Raw genomic sequence first — 16,419 nt, 5'->3', positions numbered from 1 at the left:
AGGGCGGAAGGGACACCCCCCGATGGCGCCTTCCCACTGTAAGGTCCTTCAGGTTAACCTCCAGCACAGCGAATCTGCAACGGCTCAACTTCGAAGATGGCTGGAGGTTAACCCAACATCCATAGCCCTGATTCAAGAGCCGTGGATCAGGAACACACGCATAAACGGCCTTTGTAACACCGGAGGTAATTTAATTTATAATACACATTACAAACCAAGATCCTGTATATACATATCCCGTAACATAATGGCACAACCACTAACTCAATTCTGTTCCAGAGACGAGTGTGCCATAAAACTCCTCAGAACACAAAACTCAAGTCTACCGGAGATAGTCCTGGCGTCCACCTACATGGCGGCGGAGGACGAACCACCTCCAGTGGAGATGAACAACCTTATACGCTACTGCGAACGAGAAAGGCTCGAGCTGGTCATATCTGCAGACTGCAACGGCCATCACAACCTATGGGGAATGGAAACCAACAACAAAAGAGGTAACGATATTGTTGAATACCTTATGTCAACTAACCTAGATATATTAAACACAGGATCCAAACCAACCTTTGTCACTCGTAGATGCAATACTATAATTGACATTACTCTAAGCACAGGACTGGCAGCTCAACACATATCCAACTGGCACGTGTCGGATGAGCTATCCTGCTCCGACCACAGATGGATTCGGTACGACCTGACAGCCGACACACACACTACCACAACTAGAAGAAACCCGAGACGCACGGACATACCGGCGTACAAGGAACTTCTGGAAGGTAAACTAGACAATAACACACACACAGACAGACCTAGCAATACAAAGGAGTTGGAGGAACAGGTAAACTTACTTATTAAAAACATTACCGATAGCTACGAAAACACATGTCCACTATCGACCTTATCAGCTAGAGGGAAAAGCAGTAACAACAACAGCTGGTGGGGACCGGAGTTGGACCGAATGAGAACAAAAATGAGAAGGTTACTTAACAGAGCAATGAACACAAGAGCTGAAGAGGACTGGGATAAGTACAAAACAGCTAAAACAGACTATAAGAAAAGGCTAAGATACAGAAAATCAGCCACATGGCGGAATTTCTGCGACAACATATCCAATGTAACACAGGCAAACAGAACAAGGAAAATCCTTGCAGACCAACCAAGGCAACTACTGGGCACCCTGAGGAGACAGGATAATAGCACCACCAGCAGCCCAGCAGAGACAGAAAGGCTACTGGTTGAGACCCACTTCCCAGGATGCAAGGTAGTAAATGAGCAAGACCCAGAACAACATACAATGAACTACAATCCAACTGAAAGAGAATGGAAGACAGCAGAACGCATAACAGAACATAGCAAAACGACCTGGGCGGTAAATAGTTTCGATAACTTTAAATCGCCGGGAACGGACGGAATCTACCCAGCCCTACTAAAGTGGGGAGGACATACATTAATAAAACATTTATCCAATCTACTGTGCAGCTGTATAGCCTTTAGATATATACCACAGAAATGGAGGGAAGTGAAAGTGATTTTCCTACCAAAACCAGGAAAAACCGATTATTCAGATCCTAAGTCTTTCAGACCAATCAGCCTTACGTCCTTCATGCTAAAAACACTAGAAAGACTATGTGACAGAGAGCTGAAGGACACGGCTCTAAAAAATATAGAAATTCATCCAAACCAACACGCCTACAGTCAAGGTAAATCAACTGACTCAGCTCTCCACGCTGTAGTAAGCAACATAGAGAATGCGTTGGCGAGGAAAAACTCCTGTCTAGGCACCTTCATCGACATAGAGGGAGCCTTTGACAAGACCAATTTCAGCAGCATTCAACAAGCATTACATAGACATGGAACCAACCCGCTCATAATCGAATGGATAATGAACATGCTAAGACAGAGAATAATAAGACTAACAGAAAATCAAAATCACCAGGCACTAGTCATGAGAGGATGCCCCCAGGGAGGAGTACTCTCACCATTGCTTTGGAACCTGGTTGTAAACGATTTGATAACAAAACTAAACAACAAACATTTTATGACCATAGGGTACGCAGATGACTTAGTAATACTAATCAGCGGCCTAGTAATAAACACACTGTGCGATCTCACACAGACAGCACTGAAGATAGTAGAGAAATGGTGCAAGGAGAATGACCTATCGGTAAACCCAAAAAAGACCGACACAATTCTCTTCACCCATAAACGAAAACTGGGTACATACGAAATGCCAACACTTTTTGGCACAAAACTGACACTTTCAAAGGATGTAAAGTACCTAGGCATAATCCTGGACGATAAACTGAACTGGAACAAACACCTGGACAATAAACTGAACAAAGCAACAGTAGCCTTTTGGCAATGCCGGAGGATGGTAGGCAAAAGATGGGGACTTGCCCCTCACATTATACTATGGCTGTACAAAATGGTAATAATGCCAATGATCAGCTACGGCGCGGTTGTATGGTGGCCCCGCACCCAGCTAACCACAGTAATAGACAAACTACATAAAACACAAAGACTAGCATGTGTGGCTGCAACGGGCTGCATGAGAACTACTCCGACTGCAGCTCTAGAAATAATGCTAGGACTCCTGCCACTACACATGTACATACAGAAAGAAGCGGCTGCCACAGCTCTTCGTTTGAAGAATCTAAACCTATGGACATCTTTCAGCTCATCGCACAAGAAGATCTATGAAAATACGATCTCAAAAATGCCCATGCTGGAAGCGCCTATCGACAAAATACCAAAAACTATGATCTTCTGGAAAGATTACGCCATATCCTTAACAGAAGATCCGAAAGAAGGACTAAACCAAACAAACCTAAGAATATTCACAGATGGCTCAAAAACAAACGAAGGGACAGGATGTGGTGTCTTCTCAGAGGACCTGAACATTCACATCACAAAACCCCTTGGTGAACACAATACGGTATTCCAAGCTGAATGTGTAGGAATAATAGAAGCTTGCAATGCTATTACAAGACGACAAGTGAAACACGAAACCATACTAATACTGTCAGACAGTAAATCGGTACTACAAGCGCTATGCAGCGACAAACTTACCTCAGAGCTTATACTTGAATGCCATCGGAGCCTCACTGAAGTGAGCAAAGAAGGCAACAAAGTAAGAGTACAATGGATAAAGGGGCATAGTGGATCAAGAGGAAACGATGCAGCGGATGAACTGGCCAGGAAAGGTTCAGAAACACCGGCATATGGACCCGAGCCAATTATGCCTCTACCAATATCCTACATACACAACCAGCTAGAACAACATCACAGACAACTGCACAACAAGTACTGGAATGAAATGAAGACATGCAGGCAAACCAAAGAAATTCTACCGGAACTGAACCACAAACTTACCAAAATATTACTGAAAACACCAAGAAGCCAATTACGTAAAATAGTAGGATTAATAACAGGACATAACACACTAAACAAACACCTACATATCATGGGTAAAACGGACAGCCCCATGTGCAGAGCGTGCATGGCAGAAGAAGAAACAACAAAACATATTCTCCTAGACTGTAAACAGGTAGAAGTATATAGGAGCAAATACCTAGGAAATCCATGCACACTAAAGGAAGCAACTAGCAACCTGAAGACCTTGCTAGGCTTCGTGGAGGAGCTGGGGTGGTTAGAGTAGCGCTACCTCGTTTCACGCAAAATAGGCACATTGGATGTCGAGTTGCGGAAAATGCCCAGCAAAACTAACTAACTAACTAACGTGACTTCATGTCGACTAAATAATATTATTAAGTCGACATGTTTCGATCCAATTTCGAGAATCCTCTTCACGGAGCAACGACTCGCCTTCACTGGTCGAGGGCGCGCCGTGTACTGCGGGCCAAAGCCAGACGCCGCCTGTCGTGAGCGGCCGTGCGAATCGGGCTTTGGTCCGCATTTTAATGGGGGTGAAGCGTGTCCATTATGTATGAAAAACAAGTATTTGTATGTCACGTGTGCACTCACAGACGGCGGGCTGGTCGTGTTCGTCGCGAACCCGCCGCGGTACCCCAGCAGCAGCCGGCCGCGGACCAGCTGGACGGAGTGTACTGTCTGCTTGTAGGTATAGTTACTCTAGTTGGACACTCACAGACGGCGGGCTGGTCGTGCGAGGGCCGGCGCGGGTCGGGCAGCGCGTGCGCCGCGAACCCGCCGCGGTACCCCAGCAGCAGCCGGCCGCGGACCAGCTGGACGGAGTGTACTGTCTGCTTGTAGGTATAGTTACTCTAGTTGGACACTCACAGACGGCGGGCTGGTCGTGCGAGGGCCGGCGCGGGTCGGGCAGCGCGTGCGCCGCGAACCCGCCGCGGTACCCCAGCAGCAGCCGGCCGCGGACCAGCTGGACGGAGTGTACTGTCTGCTTGTAGGTATAGTTACTCTAGTTGGACACTCACAGACGGCGGGCTGGTCGTGCGAGGGCCGGCGCGGGTCGGGCAGCGCGTGCGCCGCGAACCCGCCGCGGTACCCCAGCAGCAGCCGGCCGCGGACCAGCTGGACGGAGTGTACTGTCTGCTTGTAGGTATAGTTACTCTAGTTGGACACTCACAGACGGCGGGCTGGTCGTGCGAGGGCCGGCGCGGGTCGGGCAGCGCGTGCGCCGCGAACCCGCCGCGGTACCCCAGCAGCAGCCGGCCGCGGACCAGCTGGACGGAGTGTACTGTCTGCTTGTAGGTATAGTTACTCTAGTTGGACACTCACAGACGGCGGGCTGGTCGTGCGAGGGCCGGCGCGGGTCGGGCAGCGCGTGCGCCGCGAACCCGCCGCGGTACCCCAGCAGCAGCCGGCCGCGGACCAGCTGGACGGAGTGTACTGTCTGCTTGTAGGTATAGTTACTCTAGTTGGACACTCACAGACGGCGGGCTGGTCGTGCGAGGGCCGGCGCGGGTCGGGCAGCGCGTGCGCCGCGAACCCGCCGCGGTACCCCAGCAGCAGCCGGCCGCGGACCAGCTGGACGGAGTGTACTGTCTGCTTGTAGGTATAGTTACTCTAGTTGGACACTCACAGACGGCGGGCTGGTCGTGCGAGGGCCGGCGCGGGTCGGGCAGCGCGTGCGCCGCGAACCCGCCGCGGTACCCCAGCAGCAGCCGGCCGCGGACCAGCTGGACGGAGTGTACTGTCTGCTTGTAGGTATAGTTACTCTAGTTGGACACTCACAGACGGCGGGCTGGTCGTGCGAGGGCCGGCGCGGGTCGGGCAGCGCGTGCGCCGCGAACCCGCCGCGGTACCCCAGCAGCAGCCGGCCGCGGACCAGCTGGACGGAGTGTACTGTCTGCTTGTAGGTATAGTTACTCTAGTTGGACACTCACAGACGGCGGGCTGGTCGTGCGAGGGCCGGCGCGGGTCGGGCAGCGCGTGCGCCGCGAACCCGCCGCGGTACCCCAGCAGCAGCCGGCCGCGGACCAGCTGGACGGAGTGTACTGTCTGCTTGTAGGTATAGTTACTCTAGTTGGACACTCACAGACGGCGGGCTGGTCGTGCGAGGGCCGGCGCGGGTCGGGCAGCGCGTGCGCCGCGAACCCGCCGCGGTACCCCAGCAGCAGCCGGCCGCGGACCAGCTGGACGGAGTGTACTGTCTGCTTGTAGGTATAGTTACTCTAGTTGGACACTCACAGACGGCGGGCTGGTCGTGCGAGGGCCGGCGCGGGTCGGGCAGCGCGTGCGCCGCGAACCCGCCGCGGTACCCCAGCAGCAGCCGGCCGCGGACCAGCTGGACGGAGTGTACTGTCTGCTTGTAGGTATAGTTACTCTAGTTGGACACTCACAGACGGCGGGCTGGTCGTGCGAGGGCCGGCGCGGGTCGGGCAGCGCGTGCGCCGCGAACCCGCCGCGGTACCCCAGCAGCAGCCGGCCGCGGACCAGCTGGACGGAGTGTACTGTCTGCTTGTAGGTATAGTTACTCTAGTTGGACACTCACAGACGGCGGGCTGGTCGTGCGAGGGCCGGCGCGGGTCGGGCAGCGCGTGCGCCGCGAACCCGCCGCGGTACCCCAGCAGCAGCCGGCCGCGGACCAGCTGGACGGAGTGTACTGTCTGCTTGTAGGTATAGTTACTCTAGTTGGACACTCACAGACGGCGGGCTGGTCGTGCGAGGGCCGGCGCGGGTCGGGCAGCGCGTGCGCCGCGAACCCGCCGCGGTACCCCAGCAGCAGCCGGCCGCGGACCAGCTGGACGGAGTGTACTGTCTGCTTGTAGGTATAGTTACTCTAGTTGGACACTCACAGACGGCGGGCTGGTCGTGCGAGGGCCGGCGCGGGTCGGGCAGCGCGTGCGCCGCGAACCCGCCGCGGTACCCCAGCAGCAGCCGGCCGCGGACCAGCTGGACGGAGTGTACTGTCTGCTTGTAGGTATAGTTACTCTAGTTGGACACTCACAGACGGCGGGCTGGTCGTGCGAGGGCCGGCGCGGGTCGGGCAGCGCGTGCGCCGCGAACCCGCCGCGGTACCCCAGCAGCAGCCGGCCGCGGACCAGCTGGACGGAGTGTACTGTCTGCTTGTAGGTATAGTTACTCTAGTTGGACACTCACAGACGGCGGGCTGGTCGTGCGAGGGCCGGCGCGGGTCGGGCAGCGCGTGCGCCGCGAACCCGCCGCGGTACCCCAGCAGCAGCCGGCCGCGGACCAGCTGGACGGAGTGTACTGTCTGCTTGTAGGTATAGTTACTCTAGTTGGACACTCACAGACGGCGGGCTGGTCGTGCGAGGGCCGGCGCGGGTCGGGCAGCGCGTGCGCCGCGAACCCGCCGCGGTACCCCAGCAGCAGCCGGCCGCGGACCAGCTGGACGGAGTGTACTGTCTGCTTGTAGGTATAGTTACTCTAGTTGGACACTCACAGACGGCGGGCTGGTCGTGCGAGGGCCGGCGCGGGTCGGGCAGCGCGTGCGCCGCGAACCCGCCGCGGTACCCCAGCAGCAGCCGGCCGCGGACCAGCTGGACGGAGTGTACTGTCTGCTTGTAGGTATAGTTACTCTAGTTGGACACTCACAGACGGCGGGCTGGTCGTGCGAGGGCCGGCGCGGGTCGGGCAGCGCGTGCGCCGCGAACCCGCCGCGGTACCCCAGCAGCAGCCGGCCGCGGACCAGCTGGACGGAGTGTACTGTCTGCTTGTAGGTATAGTTACTCTAGTTGGACACTCACAGACGGCGGGCTGGTCGTGCGAGGGCCGGCGCGGGTCGGGCAGCGCGTGCGCCGCGAACCCGCCGCGGTACCCCAGCAGCAGCCGGCCGCGGACCAGCTGGACGGAGTGTACTGTCTGCTTGTAGGTATAGTTACTCTAGTTGGACACTCACAGACGGCGGGCTGGTCGTGCGAGGGCCGGCGCGGGTCGGGCAGCGCGTGCGCCGCGAACCCGCCGCGGTACCCCAGCAGCAGCCGGCCGCGGACCAGCTGGACGGAGTGTACTGTCTGCTTGTAGGTATAGTTACTCTAGTTGGACACTCACAGACGGCGGGCTGGTCGTGCGAGGGCCGGCGCGGGTCGGGCAGCGCGTGCGCCGCGAACCCGCCGCGGTACCCCAGCAGCAGCCGGCCGCGGACCAGCTGGACGGAGTGTACTGTCTGCTTGTAGGTATAGTTACTCTAGTTGGACACTCACAGACGGCGGGCTGGTCGTGCGAGGGCCGGCGCGGGTCGGGCAGCGCGTGCGCCGCGAACCCGCCGCGGTACCCCAGCAGCAGCCGGCCGCGGACCAGCTGGACGGAGTGTACTGTCTGCTTGTAGGTATAGTTACTCTAGTTGGACACTCACAGACGGCGGGCTGGTCGTGCGAGGGCCGGCGCGGGTCGGGCAGCGCGTGCGCCGCGAACCCGCCGCGGTACCCCAGCAGCAGCCGGCCGCGGACCAGCTGGACGGAGTGTACTGTCTGCTTGTAGGTATAGTTACTCTAGTTGGACACTCACAGACGGCGGGCTGGTCGTGCGAGGGCCGGCGCGGGTCGGGCAGCGCGTGCGCCGCGAACCCGCCGCGGTACCCCAGCAGCAGCCGGCCGCGGACCAGCTGGACGGAGTGTACTGTCTGCTTGTAGGTATAGTTACTCTAGTTGGACACTCACAGACGGCGGGCTGGTCGTGCGAGGGCCGGCGCGGGTCGGGCAGCGCGTGCGCCGCGAACCCGCCGCGGTACCCCAGCAGCAGCCGGCCGCGGACCAGCTGGACGGAGTGTACTGTCTGCTTGTAGGTATAGTTACTCTAGTTGGACACTCACAGACGGCGGGCTGGTCGTGCGAGGGCCGGCGCGGGTCGGGCAGCGCGTGCGCCGCGAACCCGCCGCGGTACCCCAGCAGCAGCCGGCCGCGGACCAGCTGGACGGAGTGTACTGTCTGCTTGTAGGTATAGTTACTCTAGTTGGACACTCACAGACGGCGGGCTGGTCGTGCGAGGGCCGGCGCGGGTCGGGCAGCGCGTGCGCCGCGAACCCGCCGCGGTACCCCAGCAGCAGCCGGCCGCGGACCAGCTGGACGGAGTGCACGGCGCCGGGCGCTCGGAGCTCGGCTATTCGGCAACGGCGGGCCGCGGTGCGAGTTATTTCGTACACGTTCACTATGTACGCGTTCTGTAACAATTGAAAAATATAGGGCCGGTTAAACTTATGTCCGGAAATTTTGACTGTTCTCTGAAAATAATTAGCTCCAAGCATATTTTTTTTATTAATTTTTGTAATCATAATTTACATCGTTTCGGAAAAAATAAAAATACTTTTGTAAACCTTCACATTATTTTATTCAAAAATATTTAAAATGTTGAAAAATTTTGATCAGTTGAAACGTTCATAACGTCGTGATGGCGTCACACGTTGGACGGTCCAACTGACGTTTGCTACTAATGACACTTATGTGAACTGATCTGTCAAACGCGTGACGTCACGTGACGTTTCACGCGTTTCGCTCACTAGCTTTTCGCGGGCAAATTTTTGTACTTTTATTTATTATTTTAAGCAAAGCACCGCTAGCTTGACGCACTCCTCGGAATATTCTAGAGCCCGTGTGTAATGTTACCTGTCGCTTGCACACCACGGCGAACCCATACGTGTTGGTCTTGAGCTGACCCGCCGCGAGCAGCACGCAGCCCTTGGACTCCGCTAGCTTGACGCACTCGACTTCTGAACATTCTAGTGCTCGCACTGGGACTAGACGCACGTGCCGACCTCGGCCCGCTATTACAACTGTCACAAAAAATACATGTCATGACTTCAACAGATTAACCGGACCTGCTCTGAGAAAGCTTAGTGAAAAAAAGTAATGGAAAAATACGTTTATTTACGTTGTTTTAGTGAATTAATGGCAAGTCAAGTCTATCTTTTTTCTAATGCTCTCTAATGCTTCTGAATTCTGATTTTTGCTAATGAGATTATAATGGTTCCAACTGTCAGGAACTAAAGAAAAGTCTGTTGTCTGTGATTTAAGTTTCTTTGGATTTGGCATGTCTATTTTATTTAACATGTTTCTAAACTAGTGCGGCGCCAACCTTTGCGCGTTTATTATAATCTTGTGTAGTCTAGGTACCACTAGTGTACTTACCAAGTAACTGCTCCTCAGGAACATAAGCAGCCTGGGCGACTGGTGCATGCTGTCTTCTTGGTGTAATCTCGCCCCTCTCTAAGTCCACTAGCGCTAAGCCGGCGTCTCCGCCGACGCAGAATCTTGACCCTTCTAACACGACAGCGCACTGCGCGCCGCGGAGCGCCGCCGCTGCGCCGGAGTCGACTATCACGCATGCGCTGTATACCTGTACACAATACCACTGTCATTAGTACAAAAGTCATTAGTAGAAAAGGTATAGCATAGAAGTTTGTATGCAGCGTGGCACCTTTTCTCTGCAGCTGACCGTACGAAATCCTGCTAAGCACAGGGGGTTATTTCGATATGGGACCAACCCACCCGTCGAAGCATTTAGCAGATGGCGCCAGTATAGCCTGCCCTGTCAATCCCTAGAATTGTTTTTTTTTTAATGGAATTGTATGCCCTTTAAGCCAAATATCATAGAAAAAGGGGCAAGTAATGATGGCGCCATCTATGCAAACTTTTGACAGTTGCTAACTCCAATAGAAGACCATCTATCGCTAACGTTAAAAGAAGTTTGTAAGGTTTATCTATAAGATAACTTGTGGTTTTTGACGTAAAGAGAAACTAGTCCTTCATATCGTTTTAATCAAGCATGCCTATAAAGTCTCATCCACAATACATCTTCTAAACCGATATTCGACAAATGATCAGATGTCGTCGATGTTAGATTTCAGAATAACAAGTTTTACAGATCTTCGAGACTCGAGACTGATATAGTTGGTCAAGCAAATATTTTCAGTAGAAAAAGGCGCGAAATTCAAATTTTCTATGGGACGACATCCTTTCGCGCCTACATTTTTTTAATTTGCAGCCTTTTTCTACTGACAAAATTTGCTTGACCAGCTATAGTTATTTAATGGTCTTTAACAACGTCTCGTGTTTAAGTGGGCTATTAAGAGGATTAGAACATTTTTTTTTAACTGAAAGTAGGTAACTTACGCATTTGTCAGGCAGATTATTTCTCTTCAATATCCTATGTAGTTCACTTAGCGCGACGACCCATTTCGTCTTCTCCGACTCCGATTCCGCTAACATTAGTGTATGAGATCGCTTCCCCCCTTCCAGTTGTGACGTTGATATCTGTACATAACGAGAAAATATTTAAAATACTTGATTCCATGCAATGACAGTCAATAAGGTCGAGTATCGTATTAATCGGTTAGAATATATTACCCTAATTATGAACGACGTATCCCTTTTACCCGCATGTATAACATCTAAACAGTCTTTGTCCAAAAACTGCACCACCGCGCTGAGTCCGTTACATTACTGCACGGAAAAACAGTTGGTTTGTTGAAACTATATAAGGCCATCCCACATTAGCGTCTTTCGAGCGTCGGCGTCTAGTCAGCGCCATGGAAAATGGCGTCGTTGCGCAGTTGCGCCAACGTTGCGTCGAGCGGCAGCCATAAAGTTAGGGCAGCTAGTGTAGGGTCTCACTAAGTTGATACGCCCCTTTTACTCGCATTTCTGACATATCTGAACTCGCATCTCTACCACTTGACTCCACACAAGACAATTTCAACCTTAAGCATAAGTAAATAAAGTCCAGTCTTACAGTCGGCATGTATGACGTCAGAGTTCTCGACTGAAGCCACGCTGAAGTCAATGTCAACCTTAAGTATAAGTCATTAAGGTCGATTGTATAGAATGTCTTACCCTAAATATGCACGGTATGTCCCTTTTATTGGCATGTATGACGTCAGAGTCCTTGACTGAAGCCACACTGAAGTCGGGGTCGCGCATGTCCAGTACTTGACTTACGCATACTGAAGGTAGCGCGTTCCTGAAAAAATACGGTGTTTCACTCGAATTCTTTCATTTAAACTCGAAAAGCATTAGAAAAGTCTATGTGTTTTGTAAGAAATTCCGTGTGCGATATCGCGATGGTGGGAGACAGAGGTAACTTCTGATGAAAATGAAAATCACCACATAGTATAAAACAAAGTCGCTTCCTGCTGTCTGGATAGATGTCTGTCCCTATGTATGCTTAGATCTTTAAAACTACGCAACGGATTTTGATGCGGTTTTTTGAATAGATAGAGTGATTCAAGAGGAAGATTTATGTACGAGTATAATACATCAGCATCGCACCCGTGCGAAGCCGGGGGCGGGTCGCTAGTATTGAAATAATTACGGTGTAAAGGATATTGAATAATCTTGAAAAATAAGTATAAGGCCAGGATTACACTTGTAAGTTTTACTTACGTAAGTAGGGACACAGCTATACTACAGAATGAGATATGAATATCGTTATCTCATTCTAGCAAATAGCTTTGTCCCTACTTACGTAAGTAAAAACTTACAAGTGTAATCCTGGCCTAATAGCCACCAAACTTATTTTTACTTTTTTTTACTAATACATATTAATTTTATACGTCGAAAACACCACTGAAAGTTGGTTTCTTTCGCATCCGTAGCTGTGGGACATCGGCCTACCGCTCTACCAATTGAGCTATCTCAATAAGTACATATACAATACGCTCGTTGTATTTCCTTACCTGTCTTGCGTAATATCATATAGGAAGAGCTTGAAATCGCAGACAACGACAAACTGTCTCATCCAGCCTTTCTTCACGCCTCCCGGCTTTGGTACCTGAGAGGAAAGAGAATTGTAAAGAAAATATCTAATATAAATTGAAATAGATGGCATTATACTGAAGAAAAACTGACCACGCCTTCTAGTGGCGGCTGGCATTCGCGTCTAAGGCCATAACATATTGTATATTTCGTAATTTTACGTGTTCTACTCTATTAGTTACAAAAATCTATCGTTTAATTTAATTTAAGATCACGATCGTGTTTCGTGGCCTTGAGGGTTGAATAAATGCCTGTATACCTTGACGTAGCCCTCGTAGGCGGTGCCCTGACCGCGGGCGGGGTCGATGCCGAGCGGGCGGCGGGAGCGGGCAGCGGGCAGCGGACAGCGGGCCGCGACGCGAGCGCAGCACGCCGTGTGGACCGCTAGTATACTGTACCTTGACGTAGCCCTCGTAGGCGGTGCCCTGACCGCGGGCGGGGTCGATGCCGAGCGGGCGGCGGGAGCGGGCAGCGGGCAGCGGACAGCGGGCCGCGACGCGAGCGCAGCACGCCGTGTGGACCGCTAGTATACTGTACCTTGACGTAGCCCTCGTAGGCGGTGCCCTGACCGCGGGCGGGGTCGATGCCGAGCGGGCGGCGGGAGCGGGCAGCGGGCAGCGGACAGCGGGCCGCGACGCGAGCGCAGCACGCCGTGTGGACCGCTAGTATACTGTACCTTGACGTAGCCCTCGTAGGCGGTGCCCTGACCGCGGGCGGGGTCGATGCCGAGCGGGCGGCGGGAGCGGGCAGCGGGCCGCGACGCGAGCGCAGCACGCCGTGTGGACCGCTAGTATACTGTACCTTGACGTAGCCCTCGTAGGCGGTGCCCTGACCGCGGGCGGGGTCGATGCCGAGCGGGCGGCGGGAGCGGGCAGCGGGCAGCGGACAGCGGGCCGCGACGCGAGCGCAGCACGCCGTGTGGACCGCTAGTATACTGTTCCTTGACGTAGCCCTCGTAGGCGGTGCCCTGACCGCGGGCGGGGTCGATGCCGAGCGGGCGGCGGGAGCGGGCAGCGGGCCGCGACGCGAGCGCAGCACGCCGTGTGGACCGCTAGTATACTGTACCTTGACGTAGCCCTCGTAGGCGGTGCCCTGATCGCGGGCGGGGTCGATGCCGAGCGGGCGGCGGGAGCGGGCAGCGGACAGCGGGCCGCGACGCGAGCGCAGCACGCCGTGTGGACCGCTAGTATACTGTACCTTGACGTAGCCCTCGTAGGCGGTGCCCTGACCGCGGGCGGGGTCGATGCCGAGCGGGCGGCGGGAGCGGGCAGCGGGCAGCGGACAGCGGGCCGCGACGCGAGCGCAGCACGCCGTGTGGACCGCTAGTATACTGTACCTTGACGTAGCCCTCGTAGGCGGTGCCCTGACCGCGGGCGGGGTCGATGCCGAGCGGGCGGCGGGAGCGGGCAGCGGGCAGCGGACAGCGGGCCGCGACGCGAGCGCAGCACGCCGTGTGGACCGCTAGTATACTGTACCTTGACGTAGCCCTCGTAGGCGGTGCCCTGACCGCGGGCGGGGTCGATGCCGAGCGGGCGGCGGGAGCGGGCAGCGGGCCGCGACGCGAGCGCAGCACGCCGTGTGGACCGCTAGTATACTGTACCTTGACGTAGCCCTCGTAGGCGGTGCCCTGACCGCGGGCGGGGTCGATGGCGAGCGGGCGGCGGGAGCGGGCAGCGGACAGCGGGCCGCGACGCGAGCGCAGCACGCCGTGTGGACCGCTAGTATACTGTACCTTGACGTAGCCCTCGTAGGCGGTGCCCTGACCGCGGGCGGGGTCGATGCCGAGCGGGCGGCGGGAGCGGGCAGCGGGCCGCGACGCGAGCGCAGCACGCCGTGTGGACCGCTAGTATACTGTACCTTGACGTAGCCCTCGTAGGCAGTGCCCTGACCGCGGGCGGGGTCGATGCCGAGCGGGCGGCGGGAGCGGGCAGCGGGCAGCGGACAGCGGGCCGCGACGCGAGCGCAGCACGCCGTGTGGACCGCTAGTATACTGTACCTTGACGTAGCCCTCGTAGGCGGTGCCCTGACCGCGGGCGGGGTCGATGCCGAGCGGGCGGCGGGAGCGGGCAGCGGGCAGCGGACAGCGGGCCGCGACGCGAGCGCAGCACGCCGTGTGGACCGCTAGTATACTGTACCTTGACGTAGCCCTCGTAGGCGGTGCCCTGACCGCGGGCGGGGTCGATGCCGAGCGGGCAGCGGGCAGCGGACAGCGGGCCGCGACGCGAGCGCAGCACGCCGTGTGGACCGCTAGTATACTGTACCTTGACGTAGCCCTCGTAGGCGGTGCCCTGACCGCGGGCGGGGTCGATGCCGAGCGGGCGGCGGGAGCGGGCAGCGGGCAGCGGACAGCGGGCCGCGACGCGAGCGCAGCACGCCGTGTGGACCGCTAGTATACTGTACCTTGACGTAGCCCTCGTAGGCGGTGCCCTGACCGCGGGCGGGGTCGATGCCGAGCGGGCGGCGGGAGCGGGCAGCGGGCAGCGGACAGCGGGCCGCGACGCGAGCGCAGCACGCCGTGTGGACCGCTAGTATACTGTACCTTGACGTAGCCCTCGTAGGCGGTGCCCTGACCGCGGGCGGGGTCGATGCCGAGCGGGCGGCGGGAGCGGGCAGCGGGCAGCGGACAGCGGGCCGCGACGCGAGCGCAGCACGCCGTGTGGACCGCTAGTATACTGTACCTTGACGTAGCCCTCGTAGGCGGTGCCCTGACCGCGGGCGGGGTCGATGCCGAGCGGGCGGCGGGAGCGGGCAGCGGGCAGCGGACAGCGGGCCGCGACGCGAGCGCAGCACGCCGTGTGGACCGCTAGTATACTGTACCTTGACGTAGCCCTCGTAGGCGGTGCCCTGACCGCGGGCGGGGTCGATGCCGAGCGGGCGGCGGGAGCGGGCAGCGGGCAGCGGACAGCGGGCCGCGACGCGAGCGCAGCACGCCGTGTGGACCGCTAGTATACTGTACCTTGACGTAGCCCTCGTAGGCGGTGCCCTGACCGCGGGCGGGGTCGATGCCGAGCGGGCGGCGGGAGCGGGCAGCGGGCAGCGGACAGCGGGCCGCGACGCGAGCGCAGCACGCCGTGTGGACCGCTAGTATACTGTACCTTGACGTAGCCCTCGTAGGCGGTGCCCTGACCGCGGGCGGGGTCGATGCCGAGCGGGCGGCGGGAGCGGGCAGCGGGCAGCGGACAGCGGGCCGCGACGCGAGCGCAGCACGCCGTGTGGACCGCTAGTATACTGTACCTTGACGTAGCCCTCGTAGGCGGTGCCCTGACCGCGGGCGGGGTCGATGCCGAGCGGGCGGCGGGAGCGGGCAGCGGGCAGCGGACAGCGGGCCGCGACGCGAGCGCAGCACGCCGTGTGGACCGCTAGTATACTGTACCTTGACGTAGCCCTCGTAGGCGGTGCCCTGACCGCGGGCGGGGTCGATGCCGAGCGGGCGGCGGGAGCGGGCAGCGGGCAGCGGACAGCGGGCCGCGACGCGAGCGCAGCACGCCGTGTGGACCGCTAGGCCGCACGTTTCGCAGACGACGCCTTGTCGCGTTAGACCGATCTATAACAGGTAACAAATAAAAAAAAAACCTGTTATTAGTCTTGAAATTTAGCCCATCATCCGGTCCACAAAAATGGAAATCAATTGAATGACGCGTGCCACGCGCTGAGTCACAAAGGCCACGCGCTCGAATAAAATAAACAATGCATTTGGTTTATACAGATTATTAGGGTTTTTGGCGTAAAAATCATTAGAGAAGATTTAAACTATATATATATATGGATTCTGGAGCTGCTACTACTAGTTACTATTAACTCCTAATACTATTAATATACACGTTAACTATACACACGTTTGTATTTTTATCCAGAACTGCATAAGCGGGTCAAGTGCATTTAACATGTCTTTAAATACACTTGAGTTGAGGATTATACTTCAACCGAGTCTCGTAGATGTGGAAAATGAACTTTGCAACTACCACAGAAGGTGGTACTAACTATAATAGTTTGTAATAATTACCATGAGCGACGTGCAGTGGTTGCACTTGGTGGGACTGCTGAACGTCCGCACTAGGAACTGGTGGAGTTTCTGCTTGCCCGGCACCACGGGGCCTAAGGAAGCATCCTGCTGAACAAATAATCGGGAATTAATATTCACTTCGTGCATGACTTCGGCGGACATATTGCTCATTTGGAAGTTGGCAGCAGTCAAATAGTATGATGATGTCGTCCCACGTTTGAAAGTTCATATTTTAAACCCTGTGCTATATTAAGATGTGACCGCCTAACG

At 56.0% G+C, this 16,419-nt stretch overlaps 1 protein-coding gene across 1 annotated transcript in view; it reads right to left on the bottom strand.

The window, feature by feature from the left end:
* Positions 1-16,419, bottom strand: part of LOC134751907 (serine/threonine-protein kinase Genghis Khan) — an 80,437-nt gene that overhangs the window by 17,728 nt on the left and 46,290 nt on the right. The window contains exons 31-38 of the mRNA XM_063687460.1: positions 16,150-16,254; positions 15,520-15,690; positions 12,068-12,162; positions 11,226-11,352; positions 10,506-10,646; positions 9,522-9,729; positions 9,000-9,166; positions 8,362-8,557 (exon numbers count right to left, since the gene is read on the bottom strand). Coding sequence (XP_063543530.1) covers positions 8,362-8,557; positions 9,000-9,166; positions 9,522-9,729; positions 10,506-10,646; positions 11,226-11,352; positions 12,068-12,162; positions 15,520-15,690; positions 16,150-16,254 — 1,210 coding nt within the window. The remainder of the gene's footprint in view (positions 1-8,361; positions 8,558-8,999; positions 9,167-9,521; positions 9,730-10,505; positions 10,647-11,225; positions 11,353-12,067; positions 12,163-15,519; positions 15,691-16,149; positions 16,255-16,419) is intronic.

This window comes from Cydia strobilella, chromosome 23 (assembly GCF_947568885.1).
Source record: "Cydia strobilella chromosome 23, ilCydStro3.1, whole genome shotgun sequence".
Taxonomy (NCBI): Eukaryota; Metazoa; Arthropoda; class Insecta; order Lepidoptera; family Tortricidae; genus Cydia; species Cydia strobilella.
Note: the sequence above shows the minus strand (reverse complement) of the source record. Positions and strands in the feature narration are given on the sequence as shown.